This window comes from Epinephelus lanceolatus, chromosome 22, assembly GCF_041903045.1.
Source record: "Epinephelus lanceolatus isolate andai-2023 chromosome 22, ASM4190304v1, whole genome shotgun sequence".
NCBI classification, from domain to species: domain Eukaryota; kingdom Metazoa; phylum Chordata; class Actinopteri; order Perciformes; family Serranidae; genus Epinephelus; species Epinephelus lanceolatus.
The window spans coordinates 9021345-9039953 of record NC_135755.1 but is presented as its reverse complement, the minus strand read 5'-3'; the positions used below and the strand labels follow the sequence as shown (position 1 = coordinate 9039953).

The following is an 18609-nucleotide window of genomic DNA, read 5'->3' as shown; positions in this document are numbered from 1 at the left end:
ACGGCGGCCATCGGTTTTTACACAATTACAGTTCGGGCTGGAGAGAGGAAACAAGAGACACAGGCTGGCTCCGTCCACAGGTAACAGAATCCACCAAATGTCAATAACTTGTCAGATTCGGTGCGTTCGATCAATACCAAAACATGCAAACACAAAAAGCCTGTAACAATGATTCCCTGTACGGGGAGTTATGTGTCGGAATGTTTCTAGTTAGTATTACCGAAGTATGCCCCTGAAAACTACGACAAACATCCGTTCACAAACTCTCACACAACTCCTGCAGTACGAGGCCCTGATCACACAAAAATTGTTTTAGCACCTTGAGGCGGTTTTTTGTTATTGTTTTTAATGAGAATGAAGCTCGCTGTTTTTGCGTTGCTACGTGCCTTGTGTTTCTGCGCTCTAGACGCCTGGCGTTTTTGCCGGAGCGCTCTGAAATCCAGATAAAAAGGCTTTCTACTCATTGTCCAGTTGGATGATTTGAGAGGCGGGCCTTCTGTGGTGGTCACGACAAAAAGAAGATGGTGGTAGCGGTTGCTGGATACCCAGAGCTATACGAGCCAAGGATAGACAGCAGGTTGTCAAACTGCCCCTGAGTCATCCTACAATAGGCCTGGAAACATCCATCATGGAGGAGAAGCTCCTGGACCAACTGGTGGTACTCCCCATGACCCACCCTCTTTTTTAGGGTCTCATGTACCCACACAGATCTCTGTTTATCTGCTGACAGCCTCTCACCCTCAACCAGAGCTACAGACAGTTCCCCCTGCCTCAGCATTTTAGGGACTTGATACAGTGAAATAACTAAAATACATAAATAAATAAATAAACATTTAGACGGGAAGGTTAGAATAAGAAGGTGAGTGCGTGATTGCCTGGCAACAATAAAAAGGCGCAGCAAGCGTTTCTTTTCACTAGTGGCACTTTGCAAAAAAAACTTTTTGCAATCTGCAAAACGCTTTCTGTGTGATCAGAGCCTGTTTGGTTCGGTTCAATCGAACTCAAGTTCGCTTGCCCTCTAAATGCGGTTTGTTTGGGCAGGTGTGAACACAGCAATCACACTCAGGTGTGGACCGAGACTATGTTTGGAGTGCCACAGGGATCCATTCTTGGTCCAATTTTATTCTCTTTGTATTTGCTTCCCTTGGGCCACATTATTAGACAATACATTTCATTTCATTGTTACACTGATGACACTCAGTTGTACTTGTCCTGCAACCCATCAGAATCAGCTAAATTATCTGCCCTGCATGACTGCCTAGCTGCGGTTCAGGACTAGATGGCAGTGAATTAGCTCCAGCTGAACGCCTCTAAAACAGAGGTCCTTATTATAGGCCCTGAGCACTCTCACAGCCAAATTCTGCCTGCTCTTTGCTCTTTGGCCCAACGCGTTGTTACCACGGTTAAGAGCCTTGGAGTTATTTTGGATGAGAACCTCACTCTCGAGTACCCATGTTAAAAAGCTGATGCAGTTGTGCTTTTTTCATCTGAGAAACATCTTGAGAATCAGATTTTTTATTTCTTTTAATGATCTTCAAAAAGTGATTCATGCTTTTATAATGTCTCATCTGGACTATTGTAATGCTGTGTTTACTTGCCTGGGACAAAATTCAGTGGCTTCAGGGTGTCCAAAATGCTGACTTTTAACTAGAGCACGAAAACATGAGCACATTTCACCTATTTTAGCTTCCCTTCATTGGTTACCTGTATGTTTTAGAATTGATTTCAAAATTTTACTCTTGACTTTTAAGGCCCTGCATGGTTTGGCACCAAGCTACTTGGCTGAGCTTTTAGTACATTATTCACCAGTTCGTAGTTTGCGATCCTCTGACAAGGCCCTGTTAGTTATCTCTCACTCTAGGCTAAAGACCAGGGGTGACAGGGCATTTGCTGTGAGAGCTCCAACCCTTTGGAACAGCTTACCTGAGGAACTCAGACATGAAAATTCACTTATTAAATTTAAATCAGCTCTCAAAACTTATTTTATCGCTTTGTCTTTGTTTAATTTGTTGACTCCTGATTGTGATGCTACTTGATATTTGTTGCTTTTTTTAACTGTTTTATTTGTGAAGCACTTTGTAACAGCTGTTTTGAAAGGCGCTATATAAATAAAGTTATTATTATTATTATCATTGAAGAGGTGGTCTCGGTCCGGTTACAAATGAACTCTAATGCCGTTTGTTTGTGGTGAGAACATGTTCCGACCTGGATCTGAACCAACTGCAGTCACATGACACATTGTTTGGGTTAAACATGAGCATGTTACAGTCCTGGAGGATTATTAATGTGCACCTCCTCCTGTACTGCCTTAATATGCACATTCAGCACATCTAATGCATCAAAACATTGTTTTCTAGTTGGAGCCGCGCCTCGTTTTCAAACTGTATGGTTTGACTAAAATGAACAATGACAGCAATATAGTCCACGATGAGCAGTGCTAAAATCAACCTGCGTAGTTGTCCCTCCATTGTGACATTAGAAAGTGTCACATTTATCTTGCAAGTGTACTCTTCTTCAACGTTTTGTTTACTTCCTGGATTTTTCTGACCAATCAAGAGCAGCTTTCTCACACAAGGCATTTGATCTGGTCCGCTTGTAAATGCTGCCGTGAGAACACGAACCAACTCTAGGCAATTATACAACTTTGTGAGAGAATTACTCCCTGATTCAGACCAAAGGAGACAACTCTAGGTCTCTAGTTTATGCTCAGTACTTCCCATAATGTATATTTGCTAAAACGTTATACTAGAATTACCATCTCATGATTTTATGCCTCTGTGAACCCGTCAAGTTGCACTTACAGTTTACATCCATGTCTGTGAAAACATGGATGCTCCACACACATCCGCCCCCCGACCGCACGGACGATCTATACAGTCACAGTTTCAAGATGGACACCCAAGATTAGAGTTCGAACGCACATGCTTACCCAGGCACACAACTCAGCCGTGCATGAGACTGTAGTGTTTTCAATAGTAACGTTTTAGTGGAGCGCATATATTTCTAAAGTATTGAGCATACAACTCGACCTGTGTCTGAAACGACCCAACAGGCTTTAAGAAGTTTGGACAACTTCAAATTTGTTCAACAGATTCAGGCCAACATTTAAATATCCCTTTTATAAACGGCTGGTATTAAAAAGCACTACTTTAAAAATTAGGACGATTCATCGACTGTTTGTGTTCTTGTTTTGCTCAGTCTCTCACATGACAGGAAAACTGTGTCCACGCCTCTTGTTTTGATACAAAAATACTGGCTTCAGATATAACCCAATCAGGCCGGATATGAACTCATGGCATGCCTTTACGATGACAACATTACTTTGCTAAAATAGAGAGGAAAAGAGGACTGTCATTCCTCTTTCTGTTGTTATCGCTCTCCCTCAATTTTTCTCTTATTGCTATTTATAGTAAATACAGCAACGGCATTATAAACACAATAATTAGCTGGTATTTTTGTGTTCTTTTTTATGGACTTCAGGGACCGCAGTTTGATGACGGTGCATCCCTGATTCTATCCAGCTCCCTTCAGTCCTTATTGGTACAAATGTGATTTCACAAGGATAGCTGCGGTTTGTGTGTGTGTGTGTGTGTGTGTGTGTGTGTGTGTGTGTGTGTGCGTGTGTGTGCATTATTCATGTTTGCCCCCTCAACAGAGAGTATGAAAGCCTCATGAGGTCTGCCAAACCATTAAGACCAAATTATGTTGTCTCCTGATTCTATACAATCCTCTGTTCACTAATATACACAAAGAAACCATTTAATAGACCACAGCAGTGTGTGTGTGTGTGTGTGTGTGTGTGTGTGTGTGTGTGAAGGGATAAGAGGTTGTTGAGTGTGTTTACTGACTTTGCATTTTCTCCATTAACAGTAATTGAGATCATGCTCCGTAACCTCAGAGTTGGATGTCAGACATCCACAGTTAGCAGCTTGCTAACTTAGCTTACCAAAACGAGTGGAAACAAGGGGTACAGCGAGCTTGGCTCCATCCAAGGGTAACTAAATATGCCCCACAAGCACCTCTCAAGGCCTACATACACTGTGTGACTGTGTGACAGACGAAAGATGACCAACGTGAAAGAAACGTGGCGATATCTTTAGTCGTGGCTTTAAAACGGTGGTCCTACGTTGCACAGTGAGAGAGGTTCAAAGATGGCTGTTGTCACAGTTGCGATCAAAGACAGCCTGGGATAAAATTCTGACAGTGTCAGAAACTTCAAATGACCATCTCACCGTGTGACAGCTGTTACGATCTACGTCTACTAACTAACCAACAGACTAATACTAAATCCAAACAAACAGACAGATAGCAGCTCTCCATGGAGGAAACCCTTGTGTAGTTGTGGCAGCAGAAACCTTGCCTGCATGATGTGTATTCCAGCTCGGATGATCACGTAAAGAAGGACAAAGTATAAAAGGAAATAGCGGTGGAGTTGCAGCTGCCAGGTGAGCAACCACACAGACACACTGCAGTATATAGTGCCCCCAAAACTTAAGGTTATTTTCAAATATGTAATAATACATATTATTTCAGACATTTTATTAATAATTTTCCCGACATTTTAAAAGTATTTTTCAGACATTTTAAAAGTATTTTTCAGACATTTAATAAATATTTTAGGAACATTTTTCAGTTATTCTATCAAAAGTATTTCCAGTACAGTCAATATTTTTTCAGACATTTTAAAACAGTCTCTCAGACAATTTTACCAGTATTTTTTCGGACATTTTATTAAAATTTGTTCGGACGTTTCAATAATGTTTCTCTAATATTTTATAAACCTTTTTTTCAGCGATTGTATCAATACTTTTTCTGACATTCTAATAATATTTTCTGGACATTTTAACCCCCTTGTTTCCTGACATTTTACAACAAATTTTTGGACAATTTTATCAATACCTTTTCAGAAATTTTACCAAGATTTTTTCAGACTTTTCATTAACATTTGTTAGTGCATTTTAATTTTGTTTTTTGGATATTTTATCAATATTTTTCTGGAGATTTCAAAAACATTTTTTTAGACATTTTATTAAACATTTTCAGACATTTTATTAGTATTTTTTCAGACATTTCATTAAAATTTGTTCGGACATTTCAATAATGTTTTTTTCGGATATTTTATCAACATTTTTTTCAGAGATTTTATCAATACTTTTTCAGATATTTTATTAATATCTTTTCCCGCCATTTTAATAATATTTTTTGGACATTTTAACCCCCTTTTCCCAGATATTTTAAAACAAATTTTCTGACAATTTTTTCAATATTTTTTCAGAAATTTTATTAACATTTTTTCTGACATTTCATTAACATTTGTTCTGTTATGATTTTCAAAAATTTTATTGATAGTTTTCTGAAGGTTTCATCGACATTTTTCCGACAATTTTATTAATTTTTTTCAGATGATTCTTTGACTGTTTTGGACATTTTATTAATATTTTTTTTTACGACATTTGAATAATATTTTCTGGACATTTTATTGACATTTTTTTCCGGACATTTTATTACTATCATTCCTGACATTTTAGTAACATTTGTCGGGCATTTTATCAAAAGTATTTCCAACATATTATCAACATTTTTTTTCAGACATGTCACTAACGTTTGTTTGTACATTTTAATAATGTTTTTATGGTATGTTATCTGGTATGTGTTTTTTGACATTTTATCAACATTTTTTTGGACATTTCATTAACATTTGTTTGTGTATTTTGATAATGTTTTTCGGATATTTTATCAATAATTTTTCAGAGATTTTTATCAACATTTTGTCAGACATTTTACTAATATTTTTTTCCAACATTTTAATAACATTTGTCAGACGTTTTATCCACATTTTTTCCAACACATTATCAACATTTTTTTTAGACATTTCATTAACATTTGTTTGTACATTTTAATAATGTTGACGATGATGATGCCTGTTCACGGTGTACACTGATCTGCAACCTGCCATGTTGTTACAGCGTTACAAATACCACTTTGGGTCAAGTTGGGCTTTTCGTTTTGTCCAAAGTTATGAGGCGAAGCTTGCACCGAGAGTTCTCATGGACTTTCTGTAGCATGCAGATGAAAATACAGCCCGACTGGAAAAAGAAAATGTTGGCATTGTACGATTCTGCAAACCACAAATACGCTGGACTACATTTGCATGTTTTATACGTATCATATCAACGTTTCTAAAATGAGCTGACTTTGTCATCTGGAGGTGGAGGAGACGGGGAATGGCGTGACACCTGGGTGAGTGTCCTGCCAAGGTGCAGACCACTGTTTGAGACCAATTAACAAGAAAATCGTTTTTTTTGCCGGGATAGTACCATGACAAGCAATTGTCTTTGACTGAGACAAGGCTGCATTTCCTGTCGGGATAGTGCCATCAACACCTGGTATTTTGCGCCCAAACATGATCTTTCCTAACCATAACCAATTGCTTTTTGTGCCTGAGACAAACCACGTTAACCACAGCATTGTTGATACGTAAGGTTTCAAAGTGTCGGCTACATAATAACGTTCAATTCCAACATTTTTTCTGGCAATGGGGTTTCAGATATTCTGACATTACATTTAGTTGAAAGTCCTTCAAATTTTTAACATTAGCATGTTTGCCTCTCTCAGTTTAAGAACACTGCCTGTCTCTTCATGTATGTGTCCTGGTGAGTGTGTGGTTGTGTCTGTGGGTTTGAGTGTGTGTATAGTATGTGTGCACGATAAAATGTCAATGGTGTGTGTCAAACTTAAGAAATTCAAACAGGGATTAGGTCGATTGGAAAATAGTTTCCATGTTCCTCATTTACCAGAGAAAGAGAGAAAGAAAGAAAGAAAGAATGAAAGAAAGAGAGAAAGGACTAAATGTCTCAAACTGGGAGAAAAGGGAGCGAGGGAGAGGGAGAGAGAATGTTAATGATTGGTGACGAGCGTGGGTCTCGTGGTCGCCACGGTAACCACCGACCACAGAGAGGGTTGCCATGTCATCATGTCAGGTCAGAACATGTTTATTTATGCTGCTGCTGGTACCACTGAACACACAAACACACACACACACACGCACACACGCACACACACAGAAACACACTCAGACGACGATACAGACACACACACGTTCAGAAACCCCTTTTTGATCAGTCTTTACAACTGTGCAAAGGCCACAACACACACACACACACACACACACACACACACAGATGTTCCCTGTGGAAAAACGAGTGTTTCATAGTTGCCCTTTACACCCCCACGTCTGAAAAAAGCACACATTTGCGAACTCATACAAAGATGCACACACGCAGATAAATAAGCATCAACAGAAATGTCACCCACACACACACACACACACACACACTCACGCACACACACACCTCTCTAATACATGCATTAGGAAAAATCTCTGGAACATTGGGTATTAAACCACTTACAGTCGGTTCAGCTGTAATGAAGAGCAACTGGAGAGCTAAAGTTCAGCTGCAGTTTTTCTTTCACCAAAAGAACGCGACCTTCTTCTCCGTGAATCTAATTCGTTCAATAACGTGAGACCTGTAACAGCATCTATTGATTACTGATCAACAGTGGTTCAGCATCTTGGCAAAGACCACTACAGAGGCTGTTTTTAGTAATTACTCTGAAGGTATTTGTTATACGCTGACAGAAGCTTTTGTGCCCTGAGCTTTGTCTTTCAGGCAGCTCATATTTCCAAAGATAAAGATGATTAGTTCAAAAGACATTTTTGATGCAAATTATGGTCAGCAAGTATCTACATTCAGTAATTAATCTCTTTGTATTGTAGTAGTTTTCTCTGTTAGTGGCAGGGTCCGCCATTCAAGCACTAAATTGAAATTATCAACACAAGCAGAAGGGATTCACAGATAACAACACCCGTCACACTATAACTAGATACTCGTCAAACGTCAGTTTTCTTGTGGGACACCAATAGCAGACTCCAAGCAGTAGCATCGGTACATCTCATACCGCCACTAAAGGGTACATCTCTGACGCAGAGGGCCACTGACCTAGAGTCAGTATTTGACCAGGTTGGCTGCTGCTTCGAATTAAAAACGCTCATCGAGGGGACCAGAGAGTTGCTTTTATTGTGAAGCAACCACAGGAAACGCCAGTAAGTGCAAGCGTCATCAAATTAACCAGGACTTCAAGATGAGATTCCCGGCTGCGTCCCTGCTGGATTGCACTTACCAAATGTAACTAAAATTTTATTACAAAATGACAAGGTCCGCACACTGGTTATTAATCCCAGGAATGTTTTTTAATGAACCAGATGACATCTCGAGGGTCTTCAAGCTCTTCATCGGGAAAAAAAGCTTGATGCTCATAAACTAACATGTTCCTCTGTCCAACATACGCCGATCAGCCAAAACATTAAAACCACGGACAGGTGAAGTGAATAACATTGATCATCTTGTTCCAATGCAATGTTCTGCTGCGATACTGTAACATTCCTGAGGATGCCACTTGACGCGCTCTACCCACCCAAACACATTACACATCAAGTAGCCCATTTGGCAACAGCACTCCCTGATAGCAGTGCCCCTCCCCGTCACCCTGACAATGCACCATGCCACCCCATAAAAACTGCTCAGGAATGGTCCGAGGAACGTGACAAAGAGCTCAAGGCGTCGACCTGGCCTCCAAATTCACCAGATCCCAATCTTATCAAGCATTTGTGGGACGTGCCGGTACCCGAGAGGTACCCCTGTTCCACAGTGGGGCCTCCTCGGATCAGACTTGGCTTTGACTTGTCAAGGCATCAACACAGGACCTCAAGGGAAGTCCTTTGGAGTCTAACTCCAGGGCATTGGCGGCAGGTCCTTTAAGTCCTGTGGGTCGTGAGGTGGGGTACCAGCACGTCCCACGGAAGCTTGACCAGACTGGAATCTGGGGAAGTTAGAAGCCAGTTCGACACCTTGTGGCATGCTGCACTGTCCTGCTGGAGGGCCACTTCCATCAGGGATTTGCTGTTGCCATGGGGGGTGTGCTTGGTCTGCAGTGCTGTTTGGGTGGATGGAGGGTGGAGGCTGGCTTCCTTGGCTCCTTCAGCACAAACACTGAAAGCTATTTGTCTTTGATGGTTTTGGTCTTTTCCTCTTTGGTCATTGAGCATTTATTGCTAAAAAATAACGGGGTATTGCTCACACCTTTAACTGCCAAACTGACGGGATGGTTTTACCTGGTCAGGCACGAGTGGCTCCTCGTCATCAATGTCAATGAAAACATCCCCAGAAATTAACTGGGGTGTCTCACCTGCACATGCAGACACACAGAGGAAGACATTCTTAAACACTGATAATTATTTTAGCTCTTTGCAAGATAAATTTATATCCATCCATGTCTTACGTCTCCATTCCTCCTCTTCCTCCTCCTCTGTTGCTTGTTCCTCCTCCAGGCTGCACCGGTACTCCTCCAGTGACCGGATGGTGCACTGACCGACTACCGGCTTCCTCCCAAACTGACGGTTGTCGATGACTTTGATGACGATTGGCGGCATGTAGAGCTCCTCGCAGGGAAGTCTCTGTGGGAATAAAGAAAAAGGGATTAAAAAGAGAAAATCATGATGGAGGTATAAATAAAGGGAAAGGATATGAAAAAGAAAGACAACATGAATAAAAACAACTTCCTCTGATCTACACCAGACTCTAATTGGATATGCCACCTGCCTGCCTGATGGTGATTGGCTGTGACTGCTAACTGTCTCAAGCTGATTGGACACGCCTTGGTGACAGTCCAATCAGGGCATCGTTACACCTTAGCTGACCTCTCCCACGTCAAGGAAGAAATGACTGAATCCGTTTAGCTAGATATTTGATCTTTGTGAGGAAAATCAGGACACAAACTTTAACTTAAGACGTCAGTTCAGGGTCTCAAATAAACGTGTTTACGTGTAAAGTGACACCATGAAAAGAAACATTTATCTTAAATGACAACATGGCTGACTCTGTTCTTCTCCACGCTGTGCTAATTTTAACAAAAATGCACTGTGAAACCAACCGACTGGCATCGAATGTCACCTTAATTTGACAATTTCATATAATCTGATTATTCCCTGTAAAGTAAGGAGGTATAAAGCTGCCATTATAATAAACAAATAAGTTATTAAATACATGGTTCAATCAATAAATAGATGGAAAAAAAATAAATAGAAAAAATAAATAAATAAATGGATTTATTTATCAAACAATTTACTTAAATTTGTATCTACTTGTTTTGTGAAGAAATAAAAACAGATTTATATAAAATGGAAATAAAGAAATCGGAAAAGAAACTGAGAAACAGAAATAAATGTAAGCAGAAAATAATTGGAAATAATTGGAATAATTGGAAAATTAAATATGAAAATAAATAGATATAAAAATCAGTAATTTGTCAAAAAATGTTTACATAAATAAAATGTATTTCCTTATTTGAATTTTTTCATCATTTTTGAGAAAGAAGTAGAAATAGAAGACATACAAAACAGAAATAAAACAAATATCAATAGTTATTTGACAAATTACTTATAAATAAAATAAAAAATAAATAATAAATAAAGAATACATTTAAAAAAAAAAAAAAAATAAATAAATAGCAAAGAAATGTAAACAGAAAATAATAAATAGGAAAATCAATACAAAAAGAATAAAGAAATTTAATTTTAATAATTTATTTATTTAAGTTGCATAAATTGTCCAAGAAAAATTATATGTATTTATTTATTTGACAAGTTATTAATTTTTGAGGAAAAGTAAAAAGTAAAAAAATAAACATTTTTTGTTTGTTTGACATATTATTTATTTTTGTACTTATTTATTCTGTAAAGAAATACAGTAATAAACAAATGGGGAAATGATTTAATTGGGAAATAGAAAAAAATAATGTAAACAGAAAAAAATAAGTTGGAAAATAATTAAATACGAAAAATAAAGAAATACAAAAATAAGGAATTTGTCAAAAAATATATATAAATACGATTTATTACATAATTTGTCAAAAAAATAATATTTTTATTCATTTGACAAATTACTAATATTTGAAAAATAGGTAGATATATAAGAAATAAAAAATATATAAATAAAATGTATTTATTATTTTATACTTGTGTATATTTATTTTCAAATTAACATGAACAGTATTTGATAAATTAGGCTTTTATTCATTTATATATTTTTTCATTTATTTGGTTATTATATCGGCACATTTTGTCCTCCATACAATTGCCACATGTCAACCAGAAAACGGGTAAGTTTTCTTTAAGAGGGAAATCTGTGCACTTCAGCATCACCTCATTTAACAGAGCCAGCTCGGAGAGAATAAAGAGAGTTTGTGACTCTAATCCATTTGACCTCTCTGGTTTTAAAAAAGGCTTAAGTGGGGCTGATGATGCTAAACTCACACAATAAACTGAGGGAGCTAACATGAGGTGGTTAGACTCTTCAAAGAGTTGTATTTAAGGAAACTATGCACATGACATTTTCTTATGCCCCCGTGGCATACGAAAACACTTACGCAGTCAACTTAAGACCTTAATATTGTTAACATTAAATGCTTGGACTCGGTTCAGCGGCTGAATTTAAGGGAAAAATATGTGCATATTTCCACAGTCCGGTTGAGGCTGTCAGACACTTGCGGTGGTCAACACAGGGCCTTAATCTTGTTAACATTAAACTGCCAGAGCCAAAGCAAGGATATGTATTTGAGGGAAAAATATGTGAATATTTCCATACTCCAGTTAAAGCTGTCATAATAAAACACCGAGGTGATCAACTTCAGACCTTAATATTGTTAACATTAAACTCTCGGAGCCTGTACTGGAGCTGCCGCTTGGAAAAACTTGCGTAATATTTCCATATTTCAGTTTAGGTTTTTACAAGAAAACACTTAGGTTAAATGTAGTAGCATCGATGTAAACCCACTGGAAATATATTCATGGAGGACACCTTTATGGCTGTAGAATATGTAAAGAGTCTTGAGGCTCCCTCTTGCTGTCAGTATCCTGGTTTTGTGTTGATTAAAAAAATGACTGAATTAAAAGAACTTTAGTAGTTCAGCACACAGACGCTGTTTCATGACCACACAAGTCTATAATCAGCTTTAGATTCATCTGGAGCTGAAGCTTTAACATGTATCCTAAAAAAGGCGTCCAGGACAGGGATGTCAATGGACAACTATTCATCGGTTAACTACAGAGAATATTTTAGACCATTTACACATGCTATTTTATGGATTCATTTTGCTACTGATGGTGCGTTCCATTTGTACTGGTAATGCGGAATTTTTAATGACTTTCTGATTCGTTATGACAAAACAGTTTCTAGAGGTCGACGATGGAAAAAAACTGGCCAAAGCTGAAATAAATATTAGCTATGACATGCAAAAGTCCCACAAATCACACCAAAGTAGTCACGTGGATTTTAATTGAAGTGAATGAGAGACAGAGGGAGTTTTGGTGGTGAATTTTGGTGCAAATGAGACCACTATGAAAGTTTCTTGACACGTGTTCTGTCTGGCCTGTCAGTCCTAAGAAAACCCTCTGCCCGTTGTTCTGTTATTATTGTGAGAGGTGGATGAATCTCTACGCTGCTGAATTACATACGAGACCTGAAATCTAGAGAAATGTATTTTTGTTGAGGCTCTTTGTCACCAGTTCTACCTGCCATGTATCTATGCTTTAAGATACACGCATGCTGTCTGATTTATGTTCTTGTTCTGCAGTAACATCCTGTTTAAAAGCATCTAGTCAGCATTGGTGCCACAGTCACAACCGTGATAAAACATCTCCACCCTGCGTTTACTCGGCGTCAGTAATGTATACACTGACATCAGTGAGAGAAGTCTTCCACCCTGCAGACACGTTGTGTTTTGGATCGTAAATCAGATTTGCAACTGAGCTGGAAGCTTCTGAAAACGTGTGACTTCTACAGCGTCCACATTCAGAATTAGTGCTTTTCTGCTAACAGAGGATTTCTACTTTTCTAGAAGAAGAGAAGAAACAGCAGAGTTCAATATTGTGGCTTCACTGATGAAGACAAACGACTGACGCCAACCAAATCACAGCAGAGCTCTCATTAGCCATGAAAGCCTCTGCACTGATTACATCCGTGTAGTGTGTGTATATGTACAGTAGAGTGCGTCGGCGTGTTCTCACCACATCAAGGATGAGCATGTTGATGTCGAAGTTGGGCTTCTTCTTCATGCTGCGGATGACGCAGCTCTGGACCATGACGCCTCCGCACTCCACCTGCAGGCTCGGGGAGGTGATGCTCGCCAACTGGAAACTCTTCAGGTTGCGGACGCCCCACGCCAAGATCTGACAGAGGGGACAGGAAGGTACAGGTGGTCATTTATTTTGATCATCAGCTACTCCTTTAATCTATGACAGAAATTATTACAATATTCCTCGAGCCTGGATCTTAGATCTGGTTGTTTTGTTTGATGAACCACCCAAACACCAAACAAATTACAAGATCTCCCAAGAAAAGCAGTAAATGCTGCCATTTTAGAGGCTTGAATCTGCAAATGTTTTGGGTTATTTATGATCTTGTAAATTAATTGTCATGCCTCAAGGCCCCTTTTAGAGCAGAAATGATTACTAGATTAATCGATTGGTAAATTGTCAGAAATATCACCCATAATGCAGTCTTAGGATCCCTTCCATGACAACATCTGTCTTCTATGGCCAAGATGTGAACATTGCTGTCCTCAAAGGAGTGTCCCTTTTCCTTTAGATGTAAAGCCCTGTTTCCACAAGCAGTTCGGTTCAGTTCAGTTCACTTTTTTTCTGTTTCCACTGTGAAAAGTTGTGGATGGTCCCAAAGGAACTGTTCCGTACTGTCCCCATGTTTGGTCCCCCCTCTGTTGGGGTACCTAGCACACAGATGTGGTCCTAAAAGGTGGAGCTGTGAACACTGCAGTCTGATTGGAGTTTTATTAGTAAACTGTAACTATAAAATGAAAGGATGTTTTGCTGCCTCTCACAGCAGCTGGAGCCTGAGAACAAATAACTTCATTCACTGGGCCGACTGCCGGAGACTTTTAAGGTGGAACGTTAACTTGTAATGTTACTCAATGCATGAGTTGATGACGTGAATCCATCAACACACCTTAAATTTCACTGTGACAACTTAGTTTTTATGTGACAGACACTTTAAGTAAAGAGTGGATCTTCAATTTCGACCGTATTATGTGAACGCCATATATTCTAATCCTCACTCTGAGAAAAAGAAAGCGTCGTGGAGCGTTGTTCCTGTGGGCTACAGCAACACTAAACCCCTGAGCTTGCCTGAGAAGGACTAAGCTGCTGTTTTTAAATATCCCATGGAGAGAGACTCTCACTGCAGCCTGTTCTATTTTGTTAGGAACATGGCGGCGTGCAGCCTCATTCTGTGGACGATAAACAAGGTGCAGACTTCCATCTGTGTCACCGCTGATGAGGAAATACAGTGAGTGCTGGACGGAGCAGTGAGTGACACATTTAAGAGTACTGTTTGCAGTGGAAACACTAGGGCCTAGGTACCATGTCTGAAGGGTTACTGTTGGTTCCAAAGGTACCATACTGAAAGTGTTTGGTGGACACGGGGCTCTAGTGGACAGCTGAGTCTTGACCTGAGGAGCTGGCTCTCCTGTGCTGTGCCATGCGCCTGCAGAGTGGTTGTTTTGTTTCCCCAATGTACAAATCTGTGCATTCCACTCACATGTGACCTTAGCGACTCTGTAAGGGTCCACTCCCACACAGAGTTTAAAGCCTGCGACTCCCCACCAGTCTGTTAGAACTGAAGAAGCCTCTTGGATGAGAAAGAGGTGAAACATCTTCAAGAAACTCAAGCAAGTCCTTTTGCCTACGATACAACATCTTCACCAACAAATTATTTTTTTATTCATTCAGATGGAGGAACAGGAAGTGATAAATCCAGGTAATGTGTAAACTGGGTTAAGAGTAAAGCAACCATATTACAGGGTTGGATGAACCCGCAGGCGGCAGGTAGCGTCACAAAATTGAAACTCATGTTGGGTGTGATCCAAACAAAATGAAGGAAAGTGACTTTTCCCACAACTTGATCAATTTGCTTGATTTACGCCCGACAACCGAATCACTGCACAGAAGAAACAGTGCATCTACTCATGGACAAGAGGCTCAGGATCATAACGGCGCCAGATGAAAACATTAATGGCGTCCTCCTCGGCTGAGCTGTAACATCAACTAGCATAGTAGTGCTAAGTGAGCTAGCAGGAGATACACACTTCTTTCTGCATGCAATAGTTTCTACGTATATGTATATTGACATTGATACCTCGATGGCGGTTCTCTGCAGAACAGGTTTGATTCCCTGAGGAACCACAAAGACGTTGGGCTCTCTCTGAGGGGGCGGGTGAGGGAGGTCCGACTCCTCCGGCTGCCAATAGGAACACAGGACAGTGGTGAATCGGAGACAGGTCATCAACAGGAGACACAAGATAAAAGCATGGAGGACTAAAGCTGCCATTGTAATAAATAAATAAATAAATGAAATTATAAAAGAAAAAAATTGAGAAATAAAAAAGGCACAACAAAACAAATGTGAGTATTCAATTCAATTTTAAATAAATATGCAAATAATTTGAAAACTAAATACTAATTTCTACTTCTTCTATTTCTACTTTTCTCAAATACTTGGTCAAATAAATAAATGTAGTTTTTCTATTTCTGTGCATATGTGTTCATTTTTAAAACTAACCTGCACATTTAATTAATAATCAAGGCTTTTATTTTGACATTTACATTAGCTTTAGTCCTCCATACTTTAACAAAACTCATGAAAACGAGCCATGCTGTTCACTTTCAAGTAACATAAATACATGTTAAATATCTACATGTTTAGTATCATCATGTCAAGTGAGTTTTTGAGCGTTAAAACCACACAAATAAAAACATTCAAGTGAAGACCAAAGTCGGTTACTGGTGACATGAGCACAAAACAGCTGAAGAGGACATGTTTTATTTGTCGTCTTTTGTTACGTTACATGATGTGTTCTCCTAATTGTTGAATATCAAATACAAAATCTTGATCTTTCTTGTAATTATAAAATTCTCATTTCGTGATTACGTGAAAATGACTTGTTATTTTAATGATACTATATGAATGCTACTGTAGGTCGGAATCATAAACTTTATTTTTACTTGTATGGATAAAATTTAAATGATCATCTTTATAAATGTCCTCTCTGGCCTTCCACACAAACCAACTAAATATGAAACAGAAAATAAAATGTTAGTGGAATGTTGGATTATATATTAAAGTATGAAATGAGGAAAAAAAGGCGCACAATTCAGGAGTAAGAAGGTGATACATGAGGGCTGGTCTGGAGCAGGCATGTATGATGATGTCGTACAGACATGCAGACATGAAACAGGTTGGATGGGTCTGGTTTTCCAATCTCCTTCTGTGTGTGTGTATATATTGTACCCATTGCTGCAGGTTTTCAGAGAGGAATCCTGGAAACATCAACTGAGGAAGCGACATTGAAGAAAAAGAGACGGAGAAAAGATGAAGAGCAGTGAAATAAAAGAGAAGAACTGCATCAGCAAAAGGTAAAAAACATCAGAGGAGAAATGAACAATTTCACATTTCATATTCCGCACATATTTTAGAGGAAATGCACAATCACCAGAGACATGCATGATGTTTCTGATTCGTTTTAAAACAGGATTCTCGTGTTATTATTATTCAACGCTTCTTAATTGTACAGAGTTGCTTGTTCTCACCACAGACGTGTTTCTGTATGAAATAAAAACTCTCACCAGGTTTGGTTACTTGTGAGGAGCGCACATAGACAAGAGAACACCATCTGGATTTCTAATAATCATATCAGAGGTCACTTTCAAACCATGTCACTCTCATTACAGTCTTAAAGGGATAGTGCACCCAAAAATGAAAATTCAGCCATTATCTACTCACCCATATGCCGAGGAAGGCTCAGGTGAAGTTTTAGAGTCCTCACATCACTTGCGGAGATCCAAGGGGAGAGTGGGTAGCTACACAACTCCACCTAATGGAAGCTTACGGTGCCCCAGATTAAAACGTCCAAAAACACATAATTGAAACCACAAAACATCTCCATACTGCTCGTCCGTAGTGATCCAAGTGTCCTGAAGCCCCGACATAAAAAGTTGTTTGGAAAAACGTCATCTGAACTCTGTTTTTAGCCTCATAGCTCTAACTGCCTGTCTGTGCACCGCGTTCATGTGTGAGCGCAGGCTACAATGAGGCTAAAAACAGTTCAAATGACACTTGGATCACTACGGACGAGCAGTATGGAGATGTTTTGTGGTTTCAATTATGTGTTTTTGGATGTTTTAATCTGGGGCGCCGTAAGCCTCCATTAGGTGGAGTTGTGTTGCTACCTCCTCTCCCCTTGGATCTCCCCAAGTGATGTGAGGACTCTAAAACTTCACCTGAGCCTCCCTCGGCATATGGGTGAGTAGATAATGGCTGAATTTTCATTTTTCGGTGCACTATCCCTTTAATTTGAATGATTGGATAATATAGGATATTGGAATCTGTGGGGAGAAGTTGTTGTCTGTGTGGTCTTACCTCATCTAGAACGTGGGTGGAGGTCATGATGTCTCCCTGTATGTGAGACAGGAACAGACAAGTTTGGTTTTAAAGGCTGGAAATGTACAAAACAGTGAAATAAAGACAGATAAATTTCATAAAAAGCTACAGAGACAAAGAGAGGGAGCAGAAAAAATGGAAGAAAATGATAAACTGACCTCTTGACCTGGGATATGATGAACCGCTGGCTGCAGACACAAAATGGACGGAAAAATTATTGTTATAAAATGACTGAAATGAGTGTGAATAAAGTTAGTGGATTGAGATCACACTTCACGAGATATTCATATTCCAAAACTCCTTAAACACAGCATGCAGTTTTCATGATTTGAACATGAACAGGAGAAAAAGGACAATAAAGACAATATAGGAAAGATAATGGAGGCCTGAAAATGCGGTTATAATAAATAAATGGCTCAATAAATTTATAAAGAAAGAAATATTAAAATAAAAGCCTCAGTTATGACATAAGAGTGCAGGTTATTTTGATATATATAAATATGCAGAGAAATGCAAAAAATAAATTAATAAAATGTATTTTTTTCTTTTAATTACTTATTTTAATCATGGTTTTAGTGAAGAAATACAGCAACAAATAAAACACATATAAATAAATAGGGACATAAATAAAAGAAGAAATAGATGTGAACAGAACATAAAAAAAATTAAATAATAAAATTAAATATAAAAATAAATACAAAAATAAGTAATTTGTCGAAAACAAATAAATTTTATACATAACTTATTTTTGTATTCACTTATTTTGTGAAGAAATACAGAAATAAATAAAAACAAATAAATAAATAGGGAAATAAATAAATGAAAAAAATAAATAAAAACAAAAATAACTAATTTGCAGAAAACAAAAATACATTTTACAAATTGTTTGTTTTTGTAATTTATACAGGAACAAATGAAAAAACAAATAAATAAACAGGGAAAAAATAAAGGCAGAAATAAATGTAAACATGACGTTATGAATTAGGAAATAACTGGATATGAAAATTACTTATTCTTGTTTTCACCTTAGAAATACAGAAAC

The 18609-nt window shown here is 38.4% G+C and overlaps 1 protein-coding gene across 8 annotated transcripts in view; it reads right to left on the bottom strand.

The window, feature by feature from the left end:
- Positions 1-18609, bottom strand: part of dysf (dysferlin, limb girdle muscular dystrophy 2B (autosomal recessive)) — a 152210-nt gene that overhangs the window by 73406 nt on the left and 60195 nt on the right. For 6 of the 8 annotated variants that reach the window (XM_033609246.2, XM_078164808.1, XM_078164806.1 and 3 more), the window contains 7 exons: positions 17726-17755; positions 17547-17582; positions 16419-16460; positions 15267-15368; positions 13124-13285; positions 9340-9514; positions 9173-9246 (listed from right to left, as the gene is read on the bottom strand). In XM_033609246.2, coding sequence (XP_033465137.2) covers positions 9173-9246; positions 9340-9514; positions 13124-13285; positions 15267-15368; positions 16419-16460; positions 17547-17582; positions 17726-17755 — 621 coding nt within the window. The remainder of the gene's footprint in view (positions 1-9172; positions 9247-9339; positions 9515-13123; positions 13286-15266; positions 15369-16418; positions 16461-17546; positions 17583-17725; positions 17756-18609) is intronic. The other 2 variants (XM_078164807.1, XM_078164811.1) reach the window with 1 other exon arrangement.